This window comes from Suncus etruscus, chromosome 18, assembly GCF_024139225.1.
Source record: "Suncus etruscus isolate mSunEtr1 chromosome 18, mSunEtr1.pri.cur, whole genome shotgun sequence".
NCBI lineage: Eukaryota > Metazoa > Chordata > Mammalia > Eulipotyphla > Soricidae > Suncus > Suncus etruscus.
The window spans coordinates 57,139,512-57,157,280 of NC_064865.1; the positions used below are offsets into that span (position 1 = coordinate 57,139,512).

At 38.3% G+C, this 17,769-nt stretch overlaps 1 protein-coding gene and 1 pseudogene across 1 annotated transcript; one reads left to right on the forward strand and one right to left on the reverse strand.

Moving 5' to 3' along the window:
• LOC125996148 (histone H4-like) overlaps positions 1-17,769 on the forward strand; it is a 267,502-nt pseudogene that overhangs the window by 229,190 nt on the left and 20,543 nt on the right.
• Positions 8,514-9,461, reverse strand: LOC125996145 (putative olfactory receptor 2B8). The gene has a single exon (XM_049765096.1). It carries the CDS (start codon positions 9,453-9,455, stop codon positions 8,514-8,516), a length of 942 nt encoding a protein of 313 aa, XP_049621053.1. The 5' UTR covers positions 9,456-9,461.

Genomic DNA, 17,769 nt, shown 5'->3' on the forward strand with positions numbered 1-17,769 from the left:
GGGTAGAGGTGGGGCCGAGGCAGTGACGACTTCCTTAAGGGGCGGAACACCCGCCAAGGTTGGGGGGGGGCTGATTTCCCTTTTCAGTTTCTAGCCCCTAATTTTAGTAATCCCTAATTATGCAATCATATTATTATATGATTATTACCATACTATATTATCATTTGATTATATTATTATAATATTATTATGCAACTCTGTTACTTCCCATTTAAGGAAAGCATGCACCAGATGTGATTTTTTCCTTCCCTGGTACAGTGCCTTTCCTCTAAAAGAATTATTTGCCAAAAGGCCCGCTTAGCGAAGTCAATCATTTGACCCTTTGCGTGGATCATTGGCGGTAATTCCAACATGGCTGTAACATTACATTTTTTTTTCTCTGTTTGGCCACTATAGAAATCCAGCCTCAGCTTTCCTACAGACAAAGAAATGTCAGTACCAAAAGCCTACCAGAAGTTCCCTGCTGGCTAGTTCGTATAACCTGGCACCAACAGCTTGTTTTTCTGAGTCTAGCTCTATGATGGTAAACAATTATTTCCATCCCCCCTAAACTCTATAAACACCATAAATATCTCTGTCTCTCTCCTGGTTTCTTGAAAAACCTGCTTTTTGCTAAACCAAAAACATCCCCAGTTCTGGTTTCACTGCCCTCCAGCAGAGTTCTTTCTCACCTGAAGAACAGTCTTTTAATATGTAAATTTAAGGCTTGTTTCGCTCTCCTGCTCTTTGAGAACACCTTGCATACCAGAGTTTGTGCTTATAAATGTCATCAACTGAAAAGTAAATTTGTCTCTCGTTCCTTGGGCGAGGGTCCCCACACAATGTAATTTGTGTGGTCTCATTTATTTCATATTTTATATTCGTCCACTCGTGCTCACGCTTCTCTCTCCATGAAAGGTTTCTGGACCCCACGAAGGTTCTGCTTAGCAACACTAGCCCATCTGCAGCACAAATCAACCAGGTTGGGGCCAAGTGTGGGTACAACACCTACCATTGCAGCTCAGGGTAAATTGTTCACCTTACAGGTCTCTCCTACTGATGCATATTGCCAGGAAGGGGTCACTTTTTTTTACTTCCTTTTTAATTTTTTTTATTTTTTTTTATGTTTTTTTGTCCCATTCTGCAGGACTCCGTTATTCCGTGGGTGTATAGAGGGACCCAGCCTGAAAAGAGAATGGGGGGAAAAATAGACAGAGACCAAGTAAAGTGTCTTATCAAGGTTTCGCTTTATTGAAGGGTACAGGCTCTTTTAAGCACGATTAAACATGGGGTGGAGAGGAAGCAAAATGGAACAGCCAGCATTACAGTCTCCACAGGGAGCATCCTTTGAATAAACTTTGTATGCTATCTTTACACAGGAACCATTTTCACCCTAAAATAGTAAAGCTTCAAGGATGTCTCGAGCTTCCTGGAATGTGCGACTGATAAAATGCTGTGGCATTTTTTTGAGCTCTTGGGCTAGTTAATAGCTAATTCCTTAGGTTACTCATTCAGGCCACACAGAGTAGCTTGTCCTGCAGAATTCCATATCAGGGTTTGGTCTCTGGCATATCCCCCTTCTGTGTGTAAGAGAAAAGGTGGGTGAAGAGCCTGTCTTAGGCCTGCTCGATAGGGCTCCAGGGTTAGCACTCAAAACAATGAAATAATTTTGTTCTGCCCAATCATTAATTATATGTGGGAGTGTGACTCTGACTCCTGGCACCGAGCTATTTCTGTCTTTGGCTACTCCACAGCCGGGACCACAAGGATGGTCTGATTAGCTTTTCAAGATGCAGGGCATCCTGGGAAAGTGGTCCTCCAGGGCTTAAGAGCCCAGCAGAAGCGGGGTCAATAAAGTCAGCATCCAGAGCCTTCAGATATTGTTAATGGACAGTTATAGTCTTCTTGGTGGCAAAGTCAACCTGAGTTTTAGCAAAATCTGTTAATTTACGAAATGCCCAAGGGCCAAAAGAAATGAGCAGCAGAACTCCTATGCATGGTCCCAGCAAGCTAGGTAGTAAGGTTGAGAGCCAGGGGGATGTCGAAAACCAATTTTGATACCAAGATTCACTTTGCTTTCTTTGCTTTTGTCTTTCTTCCAGGCTATGTTCGACCTTTTTTATACTATCTTTAACAAGTCCTAGCTTATCTTTAAAAAAGCTATAGGCCCCAATGTTATGCTACATCCCGTGGCCTCACTCCCTCCCAAACCTATAATCATTTGCCTCCTGCCAAGCCGTTTCTTATAGACCTCCTGCAGACGTGTCTTCATCCACCTCGAAAGAGCCTGCCACCCCTGCTGCCACCTCTGTGTTAGCCACCCACTGTTCCAGTCCTTCAGCCCACCATTTCTGCCGGACCTGTTTCATCTTCCCAGCTAATCATCGATATGATCAACGCATCCACTGCAGCCCTAACTGACCCAATCTACGAGGAATGCTGGATTTGTTATTCTGCCCAGCCGCCCTTCTCCGAAGGGATTGCGACCTTTGGCAGGCCCACTGTCACCAACAACCGATGGAGAGCTAAGTTGCACCAAGGCTTAACTTTAAGACAGGTCATGGGCGTGGGACTTGCTTACTCCAACCGTATATGCGTCCCCCTGTCCAACTATTGGACATTTGCAATCAAACCATTGTGGTTAACAACTGTTCCATCTTCATTCAAGCCCCCAACTCCACTTATTTTGCTTGCTCCACTGGACTTTTTCCCCATATTATTACTGAAATGTTTCTTGCCCATCGTGATTATTGTGTTTTAGTTTTGTTAATGCCTAGATTGACCATTAGACCTGTTGATGATTTGCTATGGGATAAGAAAATTACTATGTCTAGACATAAGCGTGAACCCATCACTGCTATTACTCTTGCTATTGTTTTAGGTTTGGGTTTTGCTGGAGCAGGAACTGGTATTGCTTCTTTAATCACTTCACAAAGTCAGTTTAATCAAAGCTTACATGTGCTATTGATAGAAATGTCAAGGAACTGGAGGAAGGTTTAAAATATCTTACTGAAACTGTCGGCTCTCTTGTTGAAGTTGTACAGCAAAACCACCGCGGTTTAGACTTAGCCTTTTTGAAAGAGGGCAGAGTTTGTGCCACCTTAAAGGAAGAATGTTGCTTTTTTGTTTTTTGGGTTTTTGGGGGGGAGCCACACCCGGTGGTGCTCAGGGGTTACTCCTGGCTGTCTGCTCAGAAATAGCTCCTGGCAGGCACGGGGGATATGGGACACCGGGATTCGAACCAACCACCTTTGGTCCTGGATCGGCTGCTTGCAAGGCAAACGCCGCTGTGTTATCTCTCTGGGCCCCAGTGTAGAGTATTTTAAAAGAAATTATATATGTCACTGAAAACAAAAAAGACATCTAGTCAATTTTTTACTTTATCTGAAAGGTTTTTATTTCTGTCATTTATGATTCAAGTTTTCTTATTTCTACTCTCACATCCTCTTGAGTCTTATTGATGTCTGTTCTATGGTTTCTTTGAGTTCCTCGAGCATCCTCAACATTTGCTCTCTAAAGTCCTTATCAGAGAAGCTAACTGGGTGGCTGATACTCATTGAGTCTTCAAACTATAATCTCCATTCACTACATTTGGTGGGGCTCCATGTTCTTTTCCATTGTAACTGCTGGTGTGTGGAGATGCTTTTGATATGTTAAAGTGTTGTTCATTAACTGAAAGAAATGTGCAGCCACAAAGTGAGCAGTGAAAAGACGGAGCACTGACCTGGGGTAAAAATGGTTTTTCTGAGTCACAAAGAAGACTACAGTGCTGGTCTGTCTGCCTCAGTCTTTTGGGGCTGTGTGGTTGGCAAACACCACACACACACAGAGAAAGAGAGAGAGAAAGAGAGAGAGAGAGAGAGAGAGAGAGAGAGAGAGAGAGAGAGAGAGAGAGAGAGAGAGAGAGAGAGAGAGAGAGAGAGAGAGAGAGAGAGAGAGAGAGAGAGAGAGAGAGAGAGACGTCCTGCTGGTTCTCTTGACCTGCAGTGAGAATGGCTATTCTGAGTCACAGAGGAATCTGATTCTGGTCTGTCTGCCCAGTTTCTTGAGTCATTTCTTTGTTTCTTTGTGCTAAGTTGAACTACATAAGTGAGTTCTATGTTTCAAAATGGAGATAGTGAAAAATATATATGTACTATGTATTGAAGAAAGGACTCCAAAAATGTTTCATTGTTCAGGTACTCATTGTTCAGGCTACACATACTGTGTTTAATCATTAAAAAAACAATCAATTTGTTGCTCCCTTTAATGGTCGTAACTGCATTCTAACTGCTCTACAAAAATGAATAATTTTAACAATTTCATAGTTCCATATTTGAGAGTAACTAAAATTATATTTAATGGATCTGAGAGAAAGTACAAGTACTAAGGCTCTTGTTCTGTACGTGGCTGACCCAGGTTTGATCACTGGCACCACCTAATTCTCTCCAAGAATCACTAGGATTGATATCTGAGCACAGAATAAACAGTAATCCCTGAGCACCTCGAGGGTTGTCCAATACCAAAAAAATACATGCAATTCTCAGATATTATTGAATCATAATAAAATGAGACATTTGTTATTTTTAGAAGGGTATTATAAAACTGTTTATTTTATTTTATTTTATGATTTGCTAGGGATAGCATACTGAACCACATCAATGCTAACACTGTATAATTGTGCATAATCAATAAAATTATTTAAATATATGTGACAAAAATATATGTTCCCAGTTCATAGTTTCAGTGTGAATGTTGTGATTGTTAGAGACAACAATGTCTCTGAAACGTCAGTAAAACTTTTCCTATCTGCCACTTCCAGCTTACCAAATATATTGACAGTGAAGAATGTTTGTTGTGAGCATAAATAAAGAAAATAAGGATTCAAGAAAATAAGGATATAAATTAGTTGTCAGGACAAGAAACTATAATAATTTTCAGGTTTCTGCCTTTACTCATACACATATTTGCTTGAAATGTGAAAATATTGTTGAAGAGACCCACGTTTTTATGAACATTTGTTTTTATGTTTGTTTGTTTTGGGGTCACACCCGGCAATGCTCAGGGGTTACTCCTGGCTCTGCACTCAGAAATTGCTCCTGGCAGACATGGGGACCAATTGGAATGCCAGGATTTGAACCACCATCCATCCTGGTTTGGTTGCATGCAAGGCAAATATCCTACTGCTGTGCTATCTCTCCATGAACATTTCTGAGAAGGTAGTTCTGCCAAAGTTCTATCTTCTAAAGAAAGAGACCCTATTCATTACTTAAATATCTACAAAGGTAAGGATGTTAATTTGTTTCTAATTTACACAATAGACTGGGGACAGGTAGATCGATATTAGTCCACATGCTATTGGAGCTCACTGTGCTTTGACTTCGTGTTTGGATTAATGGGAATGTGATGGGGATGTCTGTGGTAAATAATTATGACATGGCAACATTGGTTTAGAAAATAAATACAATAAAAGGGATATGAAAGACAGAAAGCAGCCATGGAATGAGACCCATCCAAGCATTGTCTTCTAATCTGTTGACTTGGCTGCACTTGAAAACCTCCTTGATCTGAACCTAAAGCTTTTGTGTAACTTACCAGTCTCCATAAATTTCTTCTTTACTAGACCTGTGTTGTCTTAGAGAGCAACAGGGCCACAAGTTCAGAATCACCCCCAAATTCTCCAGCATCTTCACATCTTCTTGTTCTCATGGAGATTCAGACTGAAATTCAGTTTTTAGACGAGTGAATGAGACTATTAATAGTAATTGCTTTTTGTACTTTGGGATTCCACTACCTTTCTACAGAAGAAAAAATTGATGAGCTTCCTATTGCTGATATAGTCAATACTAATTAACTTCAATTCAAAGTATTCAACAGTGAAATCTAGAAGCTATTTTCTGGTGGATTATTTAATTCTATTATCAGGTAGTTTCCTAATTGCTCAGTTAACAAATAAGTCAATTTGTTTTTCAGAAACTGGTAATAAATAATGCATTTTTAAAGATGTTCATTTGGGCCCAGACCAATAGCACAGTGAGTAGGTCATTTGCCTTTCAACATCCTACCCAACATAAATTCCTAGAATCCCATGTGGTCCCCCAAGCAATGCCAGAACTACCTTTGCCCTCATGCCAAAAGTAATCCTGAGTACCACTTTCTGGTAATGCCCAGAAATGCAAAAAACTTAAAGTAGCCTTTTTTTTTGTAACTACCAAACTAATGAGATCACATTTGAACTAAATTCTCAGAGTAGATTTGAGTAAATGTTTTAGTTCCTTTTCCTTTAGAGTCCCACAACATACTTTCATGAGAAAGCTATGATATCCAACACATAGTTTTATTTTAGAGTGATGACAGAATGGAATATGAGACAGACAACTAGCCAATAGAAAATACTAAAATATTAGCATCTGAAATGGTTTAGTGACACACATTCATTTTTTAAAATAGCCACTTACATGATGTAATCAGTGTCTTTTTTTTTTCCAAGTAAAAAAGTAATAATAGGGGCCCAGAGAGATAGCACAGCGGTGTTTGCCTTGCAAGCAGCTGATCTAGGACCAAAGGTGGTTGGTCTGAATCCTGGTGTCCCATATGGTCCCCTGTGTCTGCCAGGAGCTATTTCTGAGCAGACAGCCAGGAGTGACCCCTGAGCAACGCCGGGTGTGGCCCAAAAAACAAACAAAAAAAAAAGTAATAATATATTCATGTGTTACTAAAACATAAAGAAAAACTGAAAAAATATTTTTCAATATATTTTGAAATTTGTCAATCGTAAGGGAATAAAATGAGTCAATTAAAAGAGTAGTCAATGGGCTTGAGTTAGGGTGCTTGACTTGAATGTTGGCCAACCTTGGTCTTATTCCTAGAATTAAATATGGTCCCTGAACACCACCAGGAGAAATTATTGACTGCAGAGACAGGAATAACCTCTGAGCGTTGCCTAGTATGCCTCAAATACAAAAAAAAAAAAATTTTAATTGAGTAAGAGTCACATGAAAACAATGTTTTCTAGAAGTACCACCTTAAATCAACATATCAGTGGAAGACATTGGTTATCTTACAACCTGGTTTTCTGAGAGACAACATGAACACGCATTCATCTATCTGAAGGCTTGTTATCAACACAGAATGATGGTGGGAGGAAATCATGCGTGATTGTAGGAGTGATGAAGAGTGTCCAAATGTGTTTTGATGTGAACCAACACCAGTTTCTGTTGCTGTTGGGAAGACTAAAACTGGAAAAAATAGATGACTTTTCGATAGATAAGGGACTTTTCTGCTGATAGAAACAAGACCTAGAGAGGAGGGGGAAAGGGGCAAGCAAAACAACAGACCTGAGACCAGTTATTTCACGAGTGTCAGGAGAACTGGGTGTGTCCCTGCCCAATCCTCCAGCGTTGGAAGCTTTAAAACTGAGTCTAGAAGCTGAGAATTGAATTCAGACTTTTGTCACAGATGGGATGGTGTAGCTAATCATGTTAAGCACACACTGTTTAAATACCCAGAGCACACACCCTGCTTTCCCTAATCTTACCTTTACTCTGTCTTTCCTAAACACAGAAGCACAATCTTTTTTGTTATCAGCCTGTCACATCCTACCCAATGGGCTGACATAGTCCACACCTTACTCTCCACCTTTCTTTCCCTCAATGTAAATATCCCTTTCCCATCTGCAATAGAGTGAGTTACTCTCCTGACGTGGATGCTGAATGTTTCTTTGGGAGTGCTCTTCTCACCTGAGATTTGACTTCAACCTGTGACTTCTACATCTTAGGATCTGACCCTACCAGCATCATTTCCAAGGTGGTATGTGGCAATTTCACTCCAAGGTATTCCTTTTTTTTTTTTTTTTTTTTTTTGCCACTCTCCACACTAATAACAGGTCATGGATCACAGTTTTTGTCATCTCCTCATCACCTTGACCCTCTCTCCATTAAGACAAAAAATAAAAAGAAAAGTAAAGAAAAGAAAAATTCAATGCTGGAGTCACAGGGCCACCTTCAGATAATCAGAATTTAACCCAGATACCTAGGCAGAAAAATTATGCTGAAATATTATTAAAAACATAAGTTACAGTTCTTGAAAGCCTATGACTGGAATCTGATGCCAAATTTAAACACACAGAATTCCAAATGACAGTACATTTAACAAGATCCATCAAAATGATACTTTAGAAGTTCAGACAATCCTTGGGAAAAACAGACAGAACACCAAGATATAAAGAAGAAATATGAAACAAAAAGGTACCCAAGAAATGTTAAAGATTTCAATCAAGATCTGAATTGTGCTTCAGCAAGAGAGAAGTTGTTTTGCACATGTAAAACCATGGGCTCCATCTTTCAGATGCAGATTGAAAGAAAAGGCTTTCAGAAACAATGATTGTGTGAAGTATTTAAAAAAAATTAAGCATGACTTGGAAAATAAACAAGTAGATAGTCATGATGCACAACTTATTGATCTAGTTTTTAGTCTGTCTAGAAGAGTATAGGAAAGAGACAGTATTTGAATGATAGTTCTACAATCGTTCACATTCAAATTGTTTTCCACATACATCATCTGGACTCACGATCCTTCCAAAGTACTTTCCGCACTGCTCCCTTCACATCCTTGTTCCGCAAGGTATAGATCAGGGGGTTCATCGTGGGAGTAACAATCCCATAAAGGAGAGCCGTGTACTTGCCCTGGTCCTGAGAGTAGTTGTTGCTGGGCTGGAGATAAGCATACATGGCTGTACCATAAAACAGAGACACCACGATGAGGTGGGAGCCACATGTCCCAAAGGCTTTTCTCTGCCCGGCTGCTGACTTGATTCTCAAAATGGCCCTCACGATGCGACCATAGGAGTACAGGATTAATGAAATGGGTCCAAGAAGAATAACGACGCTGGCAAAGAACAGCTGCGCCTCAAAACTACTGATGTCAACACAGGCGAGCTTGAGCAATGCAGGAATCTCACAACAAAAATGGTCTAATTCATTTCTGCCACAAAGTGGTAAAAGGAAGATGAGCACAGTCTCCACTAAGGAGATGAAAAGACCAAAGATCCAGGAGAAAGAAGCCATCATGGAGCAGAGACAGGGGTGCATGATGACAGTGTAGTGGAGAGGCCTGCACACAGCAGCATAGCGGTCAAATGCCATGACTCCAAGAAGGAGACACTCAGTGCATCCCAGCCCTAGCGACACAAACAACTGAGCCACACAGCCAGCAAAGGAGATGGACTTGTCAGCTCCACTGAGATTTACCAGGAACTGTGGGATGGTGCTGGTGGTATAACACAAATCCAGGAAGCTTAGATTGGAGAGGAAAAAGTACATTGGGGTGTGGAGATTGGGATCCAGGTAGGACAGAGCAATGATGGTGGTGTTGCCCAGCAAAGTGAAGATATAGATCATTATCAGTAGCACAAAGAGGACTATTTCCAGTTGGGGCCTGTCTGAGAACCCTAGGAGGATGAATCCAGTGAAGAAACTTCCGTTTTTCTGTTCCATCATGTGTTAAAATATGTCTCCTGTTAACACAAAGGATTTTACACTTTTTATATTGTATCATTGCACTTCTTAATGTGGCTCAATGGTAGAGCACATATCTAGAATGGACAAGACAGTGGGTTTTGAATGGGTCACACATGTCCCTGCTTAATCAAAGCTAGTGTGATTCATAGAACTATCAAAAAGGGGGTTCTTTAATTAAGTGTGAGCACAGTCTATCATGTCAAAAGTTTAAGCCTGTGTTTATAGATTTGAACAAAAGACATATTCATTGCCATTGATGTATCCTACATCGATTTAATTAACAATTTCACAAATGGTATTATTGATAGTCAAAGAAGAAAAATTATGAAGTGAACACATACTTTTGCATCAATTGTAGGCATAAAATATCTGTATAAAATTAAATATTATAGCACTTAAAGACTCATAAGCATATATAACATTTTCAGAAAAAAATAGAATAGGGAAAACCAAAAGCAGAATTGAAAAAAAGTAAGAGATAAACTGAGAGGTTATTTTATGTATATATCTTATCATTTTACTAGGCTTTATTTGACATCTCACTAATAATAGAATATAATAAAGGATATATAACATATTTTATCTATTCAGAGCCTGAGAGATAGCACAGTGGTAGGACATTTGCCTTGCACCCAGCTGACCTGGGACAAACCTGGGTTCAATTCCCGGCATCCCATATGGTCTCCAGGAGTGATTTCTGAGCACAGAGCCAGGAGTAACCCCTCAGTGCCTCCAGGTGTGGCCAAAAAAATTGATTTATTCATGAGAAAAAAATCAACAGATAAAATATGAAGTCCATACAAAATAATACATGTAATGTGGCATTTTACAGGAGACAGATACATTAAATAGGAAACTGAGGCATTTCAGAGAGGTCTGGGTTGAAGATAGAAGTATACAGTCTTGGGGCCGGAGCATCCCATATGGCCCCCTGATCCAGAAGCAATTTTTGAGTGCAGAGCCAGGCAACCCCTGAGCATCACCAGGTGTGGCCCAAAAACCAAAAACCAAAAAATAAAATAAGGCATACAGTCTTTTGCATATATTTAAGTTAAAATAATGCAACTAAGAAAATAAAGAGGCTGAGCTGGAGAGATAGCACAATGATAGGGCATTCACCTTGCACGATTTCCAGCATCCCATATGATCACCTGAGGAGCCTACCAGGAGAGATTTCTGAGTGCATAGCTAGGAACAACCTCTGAGTGTTGCCTGGTTTGGCCCAAAATCCAATCAATCAATCAATAAATAAATAAATAAATAAATAAGGCCTAGAGCAGAGATCAGAATAAAGTCCCCCCTGAAAAAGAGGACTTGAATAGCTCCGATCTGCCAATGCTGATATAAAATGAACAAAATTTTGAATTGATAAAAAAAAAATCAGGCAAATAAAAGGCCACTAAAATAGAATAAAATATGTGTCTACAATTATAACATGTTTCCTGAAATACAGTAATGTTAATAATATATTCAAAACTAGGCACTATTTCTTGCTTATAGAAATTTCCCATGGGATTTCTTCTGCTAGAAGCTTAGTGCAATAACATTGTCTGGATAATTAGCATTAATATTAGTCTAAATGTTGATACCCCAATAAACTCTTTGAGAGAATGCTTTGATATGTTCTGATTGCTTCAAGTTCACTCTGGAGACTGCAAGAGATGTTATTAGGTACTGCCATGGATTGGGAACTGCACTGAAAAGGTTGAGTTATTTTGCTGTGGGCTTTGTTTTGGTATTTTTGTTTGTTTTGCTGGCTTGTTTGGTTTTGTTTGTTTGTTTGTTTGGGGGGCCAAACCCAGCAGTGCTTAAGACTTGGCCCTACACTGGGATCATCCCTATGCTTGAGGGACAATATGGGGTTTTGAGAATGGGACCTGGTCAGAGCCTATCTGCTGTAACTATCTCTCTGACTTGACACTGAAGAATAATTTACACAATAACAAACAATGCTAGCTCAAAGATTACTTGATTAATATTGTCTATGTTAACTTACTATCTCATCTTCTGTCACTTTAGGTATTTTTTCTTTACCATGCAGCAAGATTATTTTCCTCTAGAAAGGCCCATATGGTAAAGATGAAGCTTACAAGACTTTATTCCTTTATTATCTAGCAAACTTTCTACTCATCTAAGTTACTGGTTCTTTCTACTCTGAATCTACTATCCTGCAACTATTTGCATCAGCCCAGGATGTAATATTGAAAGAGAAGGATAGTTCTGTTTAGTTTTGTTTTGTGGGAAGAGGAAATTCACACCCAGCTGTGCTGAGGGTATATTCTGGTCTCTAAACTCAGGATAGTGCTCAGGGAACCACATCAGGTGTCGGGGATTGATCCCAGGTGGACCCATGCATGCCAGAACACTACTAACTGATTACTCTGGCTCAAAAACAGATTTGAACTAAAGGTCAACAAGAAATTTGCATGCGGGCCCGGAGAGATAGCACAGCGGCGTTTGCCTTGCAAGCAGCCGATCCAGGACCAAAGGTGGTTGGTTCGAATCCCGGTGTCCCATATGGTCCCCCGTGCCTGCCAGGAGCTATTTCTGAGCAGATAGCCAGGAGTAACCCCTGAGCATCGCCGGGTGTGGCCCAAAAACCAAAAAAAAAAAAAAAAAAAAGAAATTTGCATGCCACTACATTTTAAAAATTATGATTAGTTGGAAATCACAACTACATTTCAGTAAGAATCAAATGAATAAATGCAGTAGGAAAGAGAGGTCATTACTAGAGCTATACAAATAATGATGACTCTAAATATCAAACACATTCATCACATGTAAAGGAAGAAAGGATGTTTTCCTCTATAATCATCATAATAGAATGCATCATTATTAAAAATTATGCATAAATTATTTTATATACAAGTATAATAGTTTGAAAGGATAAAAATGTAAACATGTAGAAAATTAGGTAAAGCAAAAACAGATAGTACAAAAATAAAGATGACATTCTTATAATATTTTGAGCCATAAAAGAAAATAATAGATATTACATCTCAGGAGAACACAAGTTTACAAAAATATATAATAAGAATTTGTAAGTCAAAGTTTTTTTATCAGGGCCAGTGCGATGGTGCAAGCAGTAGGGCATCTGCCTTGCCTGCACTAGCCTAGGATGGATTGAGGTTTGATCCTCCAGTGTCCCATATGGTCCCCCAAGCCAGGAGCAATTTCTGAGCAAGAGTAACCCCTGTACATCAGCAGGTGTGGCCCAAAAACCAAAAAAAAAAGATATTTTTATCAAATAAAATACTACTGATATATCAAGATAGAAGAGTAGGTGTATATGATACATTAAAAGGTGCAATAATGAAACAATAATCTAAATTTTTATTAAAAGAATAAATCGATAAAATTAGAGCAAAGTATACAAACTAAAGATTTTAAAGACAAATCACCTAATATCCTTGATTAAGATAAAGTGGGCAAAATTATTTAACATGAAACTTTACTGGATTATTTATGAATGAATCTTAGTAAAATGCTAGCAAAATTTCCAAATACAGCATTCAGTGCTATAAAATATGATTACTGCTTTAATTTGTTTCTATTTATAAGGCTGATCTGAACTCAGATCTATTAGGATATGTCTTAAGTAAGTCAAGGATCAATAAATGTATAAAAATTAGGGGCAGAAGCAGTGACACAGGTGATAGGGTATTTGCCTTACACACGCTAACCTAGGATGGACCGCAGTTCAATCTCCTGGTGTCCCATATGGTCCCCTAAGCCAGGGGCGATTTCTGAGCACATAGCCAGGAGTAACCCCTGAATGTTTTTGAGTGTGGCCCAAAAATTAAAAAAAATTTTAAACTATCACTACATCATAAATCAAAGTCCAAAGAAATGGGTAATATCTTACATCAAGTTCTATGAAATAAAAAAGAAAGAAAGACTTCAGGGCAAGTTGTTTATTGAAGAGGCCTACTCAGGGTAAATGTGGTGATAAAAGCCAAATAGGGCACTGTGGGTAAAAAGAAAAAATATATATGATCACAAAAGAGAAACAGCATGAGACTAACCTCGTAAAGACAGGGAAGAATATTCTCTATCTGGGCTCTTCGTGATGGCAGAAATTATCTGTCTTCACTTCAAATATCATAGCTAATATTCAATTGAATATGAATATTCAATAGCTAATAGTGCAATACCTTATATTCACAATAGCTACCTGAGGCTACCTGAGCATTTGCATTAAAAAGGCAAAGAACAGAATTACATAATTGAATTATTTTTCTTTTATAATCCCTTTTAATTTTAATTCCTTTAAATTTAAGAAGGTACAAAAGTGTAGTTACAATATGAACGAAGGTAAAAGCCAAATAGATTAAAGACCTCAATATCAGACCCAAAACCATAAGATATATAGAACAACACATAGGCAAAATGCTCCAGGACATTGAGACTACAGGCATATTCAAGGAGAAAACTGCACTCTCCAAGCAAGTGAAAGCAGAGATTAACAGATGGGAATATATTAAACTGAGAAGCTTCTGCACCTCAAAGGAAATAGCACCCAGAATACAAGAGCCACCCAATGAGTGGGAGAAACTATTCACCCAATACCCATCAGACAAGGGGCTAATCTCCAAAATATACAAGGCACTGACAGAAATTTACAAAAAAAAACATCTAATCCCATCAAAAAATGGGGAGAAGAAATGAACAGAAACTTTGACAAAGAAGAAATACAAATGGCCAAAAGACACATGAAAAAATGCTCCACATCACTAGTCATCAGGGAGATGCAAATCAAAATAACTATGAGGTACCACCTCACACCACAGAGATTGGCATACATCACAAAGAATGAGAACAAGCAGTGTTGGCAGGGATGTGGAGAGAAAGGAACTCTTATCCACTGCTGGTGGGAATGCCGTCTAGTTCAACCTTTATGGAAAGCGATATGGAGATTCCTCCAAAAACTGGAAATCAAGCTCCCATACAATCCAGCTATACCACTCCTAGGAAAATACTCTAGGAACATAAAAATACAATACAAAAACCCCTTCCTTACACCTATATTCATTGCAGCACTATTTACCATCGCAAGACTATGAAAACAACCAAGATGCCCTTCAACAGACGACTGGCTAAAGAAACTGTGGTACATATACACAATGGAATATTATGCAGCTGTCAGGAGAGATGAAGTCATGAAATTTTCCTATACATGGATGTACATGGAATCTATTATGCTGAGTGAAATAAGTCAGAGAGAGAGAGAGAAAAACGCAGAATGGTCTCACTCATCTATGGGTTTTAAGAAAAATGAAAGACATTCTCACAATAATAATTTTCAGACACAAAAGAGAAAAGAGCTGGAAGTTCCAGCTCACCTCATGAAGCTGACCACAAAGAGTGATGAGTTTAGTTAGAGAAATAACTACATTCTGAACTGTCTTAATAATGAGAATGTATGAGGGAAATGGAAAGCCTGTCTAGAGTACAGGCGGGGGTTGGGTGGGGAGGAGGGAGATTTGGGACATTGGTGATGGGAATGTTGCATGGTGATGGGTGGTGTTCTTTACATGACTGAAACCCAAGCACAATCATGTGTGTATGTAATCAAGGTGTTTAAATAAAGTAAAATATATTATTTAAAAAAAAAACACAAAAGTGTAGTTACAGCTATATTTAAAAGCACAACTGTGAAGCATTGATTTCAGAGAAAGGACAATGATTGTGAGGGAAAATGAGCATTTTTTTAAATATCACCTTATACGTATTTGGTTATTCCACCAGTTTCCAGAAACCTTCTGTGAATGAAATTGCCTTTTCACTTGAGGGCTATTCATGAAGAAATCAAATACAAATAACAGTACTTTTATATACAAATAGGGTGTGGATAGATGCACCAGGCAGTAAACAAGAGTCTTTGTGAGGCAATGAAAGAGTATTCACACAATCCATTCAGGAGTTTGTGCTGCAAAAGTAGGATGGACCTGAAGTGCACTACTCATTTTATAAGCACAATCAGATATTGCCACTTGCCTAATTCACTGTATAATTTAACACTAGTCTACCTTTTCTCTACCTGTCCTGTTACCTCTTCAAGTGGTATTCCTAATCAACTGAAAGATCACCACTTTTCAATAAACTCAACATAAAGCAATCAATCAATTTCCATACAGAGTTTACATTTTTGTACAGCTCTTTATGGGAATAAGAGACTACTTTAAAACTCCTGATGCTGACAGAATAATTTAGCATAGAAAACAAATATCAGATAATTTCACATTGAAAAAGGAATCAAAGGAAGACAAGAATGTCTAATTCTTTTACAAATATTACCGATATTACATAATGAAAAGATAATTATTAGTATATTCAAATAAGCTTTACCTAATTGTTTCCATATTGTTATATTGACAGATGATTAAGTAAAATCAAATAAGATGTCTAGTTTTTAGTTGCTGGTTTCTTAACCAAACACATTTGATTATCACTTTTGCTGAACTGAGATAGCATATTCTTTTCTCCCACTAACAACACATAAAGGAATATGCCTTCCTGTTATAAAAGTATCTCTTTTTTATAATAATATCTTTATTTAATCACCATGATCACAAACATGCTTGTAGTTGGGTTTAAGTCATAAAAAAGTACACACAGCCCTTCCCCAATTATAGAAGTATTTCAACTAGATACAGTTCTAAAGGAACATTGAGATCTATTTCCATTCCACTCACCTTTATTCACTATATTACTGAGTCCGAAAAAAATCCCTCTACGTCATTTCCAAGTTACTTCCTTTAACTAGTGTCTGGATTGCAGCCTGGATCGCTTGAATATGAAGAATCCAAAATCCATTGAAAGCAAAAGGCAAGACTATCAACATCAGATTATCCAGAACTTCGTCTTGAGCAATAAGATGCTTTCCCATGATAAATATATCTATCTTTCACAGAAATTCTAGATCTGCATTCTGCCTCTAGCTCCTAGGAAGATGAAGGAGGGAGGAAAATTTTGAATTTGGTGTGTTTTTCCCAAATACAATGACCTGGTTATATGAAAGATAGATCCTTTTGGCAACAGGAGAGGATGGTATGGAATTGCTCTATGGATGACCTGCACAAAAGACTGAAGGTGTTTACCAGGCAAGTCTCTTGGGATCGAGCTCTTAAACTGGTAATTAGCTTTGGGGCCAAGCTGTCCAGAGATAATGAATCTCAAAGAAATGTAAGGGAGCATGCCAGAAGCTACCTAATAGGTCTCATTTATAGAAAGACTTCCTAGAACTTTTAGTTACCACAATGTTCATCTTTACAAGGTTAAGTAACTTTTAAAAATTTTTTTAAATTAAAAAAGGTTCTTAATATTGTGAATATAATTAAACTGAGTGAAATAATCCAAGCCTCAGTATAGCACCATTTAACTTAGTGATATTTAATAAAATATTATTGCAAGTGAAAGAAAAAAATAAGTTTCTCATTTGCTTCTATAGATATGCAACTGAATATTAACTTTTATTTATAATCAACTTAGAAAGGATTGTAGAGGGGCCAGCGAGGTGACGCTAGAGGTAAGATGTCTGTCTTGCAAGCACTAGCCAAGGAAGGACCGAGGTTCGATCCCCCGGCCTCCCATATGGTCCCCCCAAGCCAGGGGCAATTTCTGAGCACTTAGCCAGGAGTAACCCCTGAGCATCAAACAGGTGTGGCCGAAAAAAAACAAAAAAAAAAAAAGAAAGAAAAGAAAAAAGGGCCCGGAGAGATAGCACAGTGGTGTTTGCCTTGCAAGCAGCCTATCCAGTACCAAAGGTGGTTGGTTCGAGTCCCGGTGTCCCATATGGTCCCCCATGCCTGCCAGGAGCTATTTCTGAGCAGACAGCCAGGAATAATCCCTGAGCATCGCCAGGTGTGGCCCAAAAGCCAAAAAAAAGAAAAAAAAAGAAAAAAGAAAAAAAGAAAGCATTGTAGAAGTATTAATTTATTACCTAGAGCTATGTTTCTTCCATAAATGCATAACTGCCATTTTCATTTAGAATATACTCAATTCTAAATTGTGGGAAAGTATCTCCTGCTAAAAAATATATTTATGTTAGAATTTTCTCATTTTACTAGTGAGTCTCATCATAGTATTTATTAGATGGCCTCATTCAGAACAAGACTTCATAGAACCTCTTCGGTTTAAATGTATTCCCACTTGTTTATTTTTGTTTTAATTTCCCATCATTCGAGTCTAATTATCAAATATATCCCCCACATACATCAAAGAACCCAGTATTATAGAATGTTTGAACTATGTTCATTCTTTTTCTTCATACATTTAATGGTTTGAAGTCTTA